Source organism: Cheilinus undulatus, linkage group 14, assembly GCF_018320785.1.
Source record: "Cheilinus undulatus linkage group 14, ASM1832078v1, whole genome shotgun sequence".
NCBI lineage: Eukaryota > Metazoa > Chordata > Actinopteri > Labriformes > Labridae > Cheilinus > Cheilinus undulatus.
In genome coordinates, this window is record NC_054878.1 from 4,260,551 (window position 1) to 4,269,273 (window position 8,723).

The window sequence follows — 8,723 nt, forward strand, 5'->3', positions numbered from 1 at the left end:
ACTCTGAGAGTGATGATAATTTGTAAAACACATCATATGAAATTCCTAAATTTATCGTAATCCACCAAAGCATCACATAAGTATCTTTGATAGATAAATGTAAATGAATAAACCAGAGATGGGGACTCGAGTCGTACTTAAGTCTCACACATCAGTGACTTGAGATTTGATTTGGGTCTCGTGCACAGTCTTTATTTTTCCATCATGATCTCTTGTCCCCCTGTCTCTCTTTTCCCCTTTCCTCTCCTTCTGTTTGATGGTTTGTGCGTCTTTTACGCAGCACACAGCTCTCCTCTTTTCCTCATCTTTGTTCATGCTGCATATGACACACAACCCTGATGCTCACACACACACCTACTCTGAAACACACACTAACATGTTGATAGTGTTGACTTCAATCTGCTGAGGGCAAAAGTTTCAGAATACCTAAACTCTTTTTTTCTGCATTAAAGCTTCTCTCTGACCAGAGAGAATCAGCATCAGCGCTGTGTGTGTGTCTGTGTCGCCCATGTGAGCCATGGGTGTACGCAACGTTAAAATATTATTTGGTAACTGGTCTCTTAATATCATATGTTTACAGGGAACAAATTAATGATAGAATCTCTGCATTGCTGTTTATTGATAATGAATGGACAAAAAAGAAGATAGGAACATGAAACCTTTAAATACGGTTCATGGAGGCAGAAACAGAGACAGATGGATAAGAGGCTGTCACAGATAAATGAGTAACTAAAGAGTCCAGGAGATTTCAGCTGAATAAAGTCAAATTTATCTTGATTTTACCCATATAAAGAAATTGACACCATAAATGATGACAGAAGTTTCTTAAGGAGAATGGAGGGAGAAATACTGAGCAGACTCTGTTGAAGATCTGAGTGAGAATTAGAAATTATGTTTTTATTTGTTATTGTATTATTTATTTATTTATTTATTTTCAGAAAAACAGTTCATCAACAGTTAGTGTTTTTGCATTAGTATGAAATTATTACCATTAAAGAAAAATATCTGACAAATAACAAGAACATTTAATCTCCAGTGTCTCAGTGTCTGTCTCTATCAGTGAAGTCTGACTAATGTCTCTGTAGTGTTTATGAACACAGAGAGCAGCTTTATTAAGAGGAGAGCTGATATTGATCATGATGAGGGGAAAAAGAGAGAGCATGTGTTTCATCTCATAGCAGAGGTACATATGAGATATAGCACATACAATCCCAACAACAGAACTGTGGCTAGTGGAAACACTAAGTGGCTAGTAGCCATAAGTCACAGTGTCTGGTGTGAAAAAACTTACTGTCAAGCCCTGTTCATATGTAAGAGTACACATGCACACACCACAGCGACAATACCCCTCCCTACTGATGGAGATAATACAGTAGAGGATTTACCCCACCCTACTGATGGAGATAATACAGTAGAGGATTTACCCCACCCTACTGATGGAGATAATACAGTAGAGGATTTACCCCACCCTACTGATGGTAATAATACAGTAGAGGATTTACCCCACCCTACTGATGGTAATAATACAGTAGAGGATTTACCCCACCCTACTGATGGTAATAATACAGTAGAGGATTTACCCCACCCTACTGATGGTAATAATACAGTAGAGAATTTACCCCACCCTACTGATGGTAATAATACAGTAGAGAATTTACCCCACCCTACTGATGGTAATAATACAGTAGAGGTATTGGTTTATTGGTTTATTGGTTTATTGGTTTGCCTCTTGAAGCTAGCCTTTGCTCCTGAATGGGCTGCTGAGAAAAGTGAAAGAGAATATTGTAAGACATCACCACATTTCAGTTTTTCTCTTAATTCAGGACTGTTCAAAGTGTGTGAGAGTGAGCCTCCCCTACGAAGAAATTATTCATCCGGTGGACCCCCACCCACAAAAAGGATTGAAATTGAACAAAAACATTTCAAACCTTTATGTCTAGTCTTGAAACATTTTTAACATTAATGTATTTTGGATATTTTGGTTTGCAAATGTCCTTAAACATCTGCCATTCCCTCTTTTTCGGTTATAATGCCGTTAAATACCCTTGCAACTTTTTCCCCAATTTTCCCACTTTTACCCCATTTTTGCCGTTTTTCACCTTTTTGCCCATTTAAGCTACCTTTCATCATTAAATATCCCTTTACCCCCCATTTTGTTTTTTTTTTTGTTTTTTTTTTTTGGGTTATTTTTGCAATATCTTTTTGCCACTTTTTCCCAATTTTTGCCACTTTTATCCCATTTTGCCCTTTTTTTAAAAATTTTTTGCCACTTTTTGTCCATTCAAGCTACCTTTTGCCAATAAATACCACTCGTTTCCTTTTTCCCCAATTTTTGCCTCTTCTTTTTGCCATCTTTCCAATTTTTGCCCGTTTCCACAATTTTTTGACACTTTTTGTCAATTTAAACTACCCTTTGCCATTACATACCACTTGTTTCTTCTTTTTTTGCCCATTGTTGCCACTCTTGATAGCTTTTTGCCCACTTAAGTTACTTTTCACTCACTTATTTTTGTCACTTCTCACCCATTTCTCCTACTGTTTGACCAGTTTTCCAGTCTTTCTCCCTATTTGTGCCCCTTTTCGCTGCTTTTTGACCATTTTGCCACCTTTAACCTATTGTTATTGCTACTTCAAGCTGGTTTTGCAACTTTCACCTCTTAGATTGTGGCTCTTGCAAAGGTATTTGTCAACTATTTGGCTCTTTGGTTGAGGGTTGAGCAACACTGCTCTATAGCATAGTCCCTATAGTAACTATAAATCTATCCATTTTGCTCAATGCACAGCAGAGATTAGAAAAGCAAATCCCCTTTTTTAGGTTCATGGTTCCTCCCCTGAAGCTCTGTGGCGCCTCCCAGGGGAGGCCCACCTCACACTTTGAAAACCACTGTCTTAATTCACAAGAGCTTTTTATTTACAGAGAAAACATAAGAATAAAACTGTTCTGTGGTCAGATAAATCAAAATTTAAAATTATTCTTGAAATCATGGATGCCATGTGATAGAGACAAGAGGAGAGGGAGAATCCAGGTCGTTCTCCTGGCTCAGTTCTAAAGCCTGCATCTCTGATGGTATGGGGTTGCATTAGTGCCTGGGGGGCAGCTTACACATCTGCAAAGGAACTATCAGTGCTGAACAGTAGAGAGAGAATTTAGAGCATCACATGCTCCCATCCAGACAACGTGTCCTGCAGGGAAGACCTTGACTATTTCAGCAAGACAATATTAAACCACAGACCACAACAGCAGCTGCCAAATGGAGTTTTACGCCGTTCTCCTTTGCTAAACTGCTCCAGCTCTGTCAGGTTACACAGGGGGTCAGGCGTGAACACTCCTTTTCAAATTCAGCCACAAATTCTGAACAACATTGTCCTTCAGGACTTTTCTATATTTTGCTGCATTCATTTTACCCTCTACCTTTACAAGCCCTCCAGGGTCGTCTGCTGAGAAGCATCCCCACAGCATGATGCTGCCACCACCATTCTTCACTGTGGGGATGGTGAGTTTGTGGTGTTGTGCAGTGTTTGATGTTTTGTCCGATGGCCAAAAAGCACCATTTTTGTCTCATCAGACCAGAGAACTTTACACCTCGTTCCAAATTATTATGCAAATTGGATTTAAATGTTATAAACATTCAGTTTTTTGTTTTTCAATAAATCTCATAGATGGTATTGGTACTTAGACACTTGTGATCATTAGTTTGCCAGGTGAGCCCAATTAATGGAAAACTAAGAAGAAGGACGCTCCACGTTATTAAGCAGGCCACAGGTTTCAGTAATATGGAAAAGAAAAAGGATCTCTGCTGCTGAAAAGCCTTGAATAGTGCATTGCTTTGGACAAGGTTTGAAAACATTACATATTTAACAAAAACTTAGGCCTGATCTTTGTACTGTGGAGAAATGTGTGGCCTATTTAGAGCAAAGACAGGTTTGTGCAGATAAAGGCATAATGAGGAAGGTTTCTGACAGACAAATTCATCAGATTAAGAGAGCAGATACTAAAATGCCATTACAAAGCAGCAAACAGATATTTGAAGCTGCTGGTGCCTCTGGAGTCCCGCCAACCTCAAGGTGTAGGATCCTCCAGAGGATTGCAGTCGTGCATAAACCTGCTATTCAGCCCCCCTAACCAATGTGCACAAGCAGAAACGGTTGCAGTGGGCCCAGAAATACATGGAGACTCGTTTTCAAACTGTCTTGTTGACTGATGAGTGCCATGCAACCCTGGATGGTCCAGATGGAGGAGTAGTGGATGGTTGGTGGATGGCCACCATGTCCCAACAAGGCTACGACATCAGCAAGGAGGGGGCGGAGTCATGTTTTGGGACAAAATCATGGGGAGAGAGTTGGTCGGCCCCTTTAGAGTCCCTGAAGGTGTGAAAATGACCTCGGCAAAGTATACAGAATTTCTGACTGACCACTTTCTTCCATGGTACAAAAAGAAGATCAGTGCCTTCCGTAGCAAAATGATCTTCATGCATGACAATGCACCATCTCATGCTGCAAAGAATACCGTTTTGTCATTGGCTGCTATGGGTATAAAAGGAGAGAAACTCATGGTGTGGCCCCCATCCTCCCCTGACCTCAACCCTATTGAGAACCTTTGGAGCATCCTCAAGCTAAAGATCTATGAGGGTGGGAGGCAGTTCAGTTTAGAGCACAAGCATCTCTGCCTGCAGGGCATTTCTGCCTGGCGCACCTCCACTGGTGCTGTCAGGCCAGCTGCAGGGTCATCAGCCGGAAGCCACCCATCTCAGATGTTTCGCCCCTTTACACCCAGACCATCTCCAGATGGTGGGGCAGGGGCAGGGATGTGTCCCTACCGCTCCCTGCAGCTGGCCTCAAGATCCTTGTTCCCATCTCCGATCTCTCCTCCTGAGCTAAATCCAAAAGCTCCCTTGCTTCACTTCCTCAGCTAGTTCTTTGAGAGCCCTCCTCTGCCTGGGCCCGGTGGTTCCGAGAGTCTTCAGGAACTGCTGTGACGATTTTCCAGTGAAGCCTCTGCAGCTGACTTCAGCTGGGTAGATGGATGGCTTCTGCCCAGCTTCTGTGCATGCTGCAGCCAGCTTTCTGGACTTCACCCTCTTCCTCTCGTTGGCTCCCTCCATGTCTTCTTCCCATGGCACAGTGAGTTCGGCCATGATCACCGTTCTCGCTGCAGTTGACCACAAGATGATGTCTGGCCTGAGGGTGGTAGGCGTGATTTTGTGAGGGAACTGGGGTTGCCAATCCCAGTCAGCCCTCATGTTCCACACGCCTCCAGGTGTCAAGAAGGATGACTCCCTCTTGGAGGCTCCAGACCACAGCTTGGGGGCTGGGCCCCAACTGCGTCCTGTCTTGCCTGGCTGCAACCACCCAACTATCTCGCGATGCTTCAGCTGGCTTGTGCGCCTGCTTGTTCAGCCTTTCACTTTTGCCCCCCTGCTCGAACTGGGACCTCCGGGTTCTGCATGCACGGGTCAGCTGAGTCTTTCATCTCAAGGACGAGCCTAACCTTCTCCTGCTTGTATCCCAGGTTGAGTGATTTCAATAGGAGATGGAGTACCTTGCTCCCGAAGAGGCCTGCTGTGGAGAGGCCCAGGGGAAGCCCTAGCCACCTGTGGATGTAGTTGTTTTCCTTTGAGTCCATCTTCATCACTGCTGCTGAGGAAATCTCACTCAGTTTTAGTGGCCACATCAGCTGTTGGTACAAGATGAACTGATAGCACCAGGTTTTGAATTTCCCTGGGAGGTGGCTTTGATTTATCTTTCTCAGGCCTTCTAGTGCCATAACAGAGGAAGCCATGTGTTTGTCAGTCAGGTCAGCGGTGTACTTCCTCCCAAGACTTCTCACTGGCTGCTCTGCAAGCAGGGGGATCCTCTCCCCTTTAATCAAGAAGGAGATGTCACATCAGAACAGCAGCTCTGGGAGGCGACTTTGACAACTCACAAAGAAATTCAAGCAGACACTCTCCAAAAACAAGTTTGATGGATGCCAGAAGTGTGAAGGTGATATCAAAGAATGCGTTCTATGTTAACATGTAACTTGTCCTGTTAAGATGCTTTTGATTGAAAATGCTTTTGATTTCAGTCGCCTTTTCTCTGAGGTGCTTTGAGTGTTCTTATGTCTCCGTGGTGTAATGTAGTCAGGAATTCTGGTAAATCAGTGACTGGACCTACCAGAGACAAGTGTCTTTATTCAATACTGCAATCACTTGAGACACATTCACTGCAATCAGGTGATCTCTATTTCACTAACTGTGAGACTACTAGCACCAATGGCTGGACCTATGTTGAGGTAGATCTGTCAGAGGGTGATTATTTATGCAGTCACTTAATTTACATTGACCATGACTGATTTCTGTAAAAAAATAAAAAATAAAACAAAGTTTTATAGGAACTGTAACTAAAAATGATTTTCAAATCACTTTTTTTTCCTTTTAACATTTTACATAATGGCGAACTTTGATAATGTTCAGGTTTGCAAGTTTCACACCAATCACAAAAACACTGCCCCAGTCCTTCCTCTCGACTTGTCATGATACTTTGGCTGTGGAGTAACTTCATACTTCCTGTAGGAGTGAAATCACCATGCAGATGAAGTTTTAGTTTTTTTCTTTTCAGAAGTTTGACTGTTTGAGCATGGTTGTTGTTTCCATCTGGTGCAAATAGACTTGAGCTGATTGGACAGTGGTCCTGATGATGAGGGAGGTGTTGATAAGTATAGTGGTTGTGCTCAGAGTTACAGGGTCAGGGTTAGATGTGACACTGATTCACTCCAGTGCATGGACAACATTAAGGTTTGGTCTGAGAGACAAACAGGTTCATTCAGGTCATTTGGACTGACATTGCTAACGTTGTTTCTGCTGCTTTGAAATGTCTCTGTCTTTCTAATGCTTGTCTCTGATTCACTCATGAATGAACTTGACTGGATTGTAGGACTTTCCAAACATGGGACCAGATTTGTCCAACAACAGGACTGTCATAGTTGTGGACATCCATCCCTGCTATGAAATCTCTGATTTCAGCTACATCCTGACTAAAAGCCCATCCATAATCTGTGTGCTGTTATATCTGTTCCTGTTTTTGTTGTCTTTAGTCACAGTGTGTGGAAACCTTCTTGTCATGATCTCCATCATGTACTTCACTCAGCTGCACTCTCCTACTAACTATCTGATCCTCTCTCTGGCTGTGGCCGACTTTCTTGTAGGGGTGCTGGTTATTCCTCTCAGCATGGCGTTTTCTCTCAGCTCCTGTCTCTATCAGGAGGATTTATTTTGTAAAGTCCGCAACAGTTTTGACGTGTTTCTCAGCACGTGCTCTATTCTGAACCTCTGTTGTATTTCCATTGATAGATATTATGCAGTGTGTCAGCCCCTGACCTATAAAGCTAAAATCAAACATCATGTTGCTGGGGTCATGATCCTGATCAGCTGGGGGGGCTCGGTTCTCATTGGGATTGGGGTCTTAATTGCTGGACTGAACAATGAAAAATGTGAAGACGGCTGTTTTATTGATATGCTTATGGAAAACACAGTTGGACCGATTCTATCCTTTTACCTCCCAGTGATAATAATGCTCTGTGTCTACTTGAAGATTTTCCTGGTGGCGCTGAAACAGGCTCGCAGAATCCAGAACAAAACATGTCAGAGCACCAAGTCTGGAGCCACGGTCAGTAAGAGTGAGAGAAAGGCCACCAAGACTTTAGCCATAGTTTTAGGAGTTTTCCTCCTGTGTTGGACTCCTTTCTTCCTCTGCCTCACCTTTTCTCCTTTCAGCCAGAATCCAGCTCCAGTTCCTGTGTTTGAAGCTCTGATCTGGCTCTCGCTGGTCAACTCAATGTTCAATCCTTTCATCTATGCTTTCTTTTACAGCTGGTTCAGGACGGCCTTTATGATGATTGTTACTGGGAAAATATTTCAGGGTGATTTAACAAACACCAAACTGCTGAGATAGACTCTGAGAGTGATGATGATGAATCTGTGACATTACAGCTCATTGTCAGAATATGCTTACTTTACTGTCCTCCATCAGAGCATCACATCATCTTTGATTGATAATTCTGCTTTTGTCATCCTCATTCAGCTTAGAGTGTCACCAGACTGCAGGCATGTCTGCTGCTTTGCCTTCATCTCAAATATTCTCATGCTTGAACATGCTTTGAAATGATACAGAGTGAAATACCTGCAGCTTTTCATGAGCATGAATTTCATCTTGGTTTCAGCACTAACACCTTATACTGGTATCAGCATCAGTGCATCCATACTCCAGGCCACCCCTGCATCAGTCACTGCCATGGTTGGGACAAAACAGTCTGACTATGTCACTGATGATTCTGCATCTGATGACAGAACATGATCCATGATTTCATACTTACTGTTGCTTTTTCTACATTTCTTGCCATGGCTGGACCAGTATCATGTATTTACTTTAGTTTAGGATTTGTTCTTCATTATTATGCAGACACTGTTGTTCATTTTTCTTAAAAAGTCTAGATAATTGGCAGTCAACAGGATTTTTGTATACCTCACCATTTATATTGCAATCTTGTATTTAAAAAAAACAATAATGACGAAGGCATTTATTTTGCAACATATCTTAAAATGCATATTTCCATATCATTATGAAAAACAGAGTTTCATAACATTCAGTAGTTCCTAAAGGATTGCAAACAGAAATCAGTTAATTTCTTGCATTCAGAGGTAATTTTTCTCAAATCAAAGCTATTTCTATCAAAAACTTCTTTACAG

At 42.2% G+C, this 8,723-nt stretch overlaps 1 protein-coding gene across 1 annotated transcript; it reads left to right on the forward strand.

Annotated features, from left to right (window-relative positions):
• Positions 1-6,924: 6,924 nt before the first annotated feature.
• Positions 6,925-7,929, forward strand: LOC121521790 (trace amine-associated receptor 1-like). Its single transcript, XM_041805953.1, has one exon. The coding sequence runs from the start codon at positions 6,925-6,927 to the stop codon at positions 7,927-7,929; it is 1,005 nt and encodes a 334-aa protein (XP_041661887.1).
• Positions 7,930-8,723: the final 794 nt, after the last annotated feature.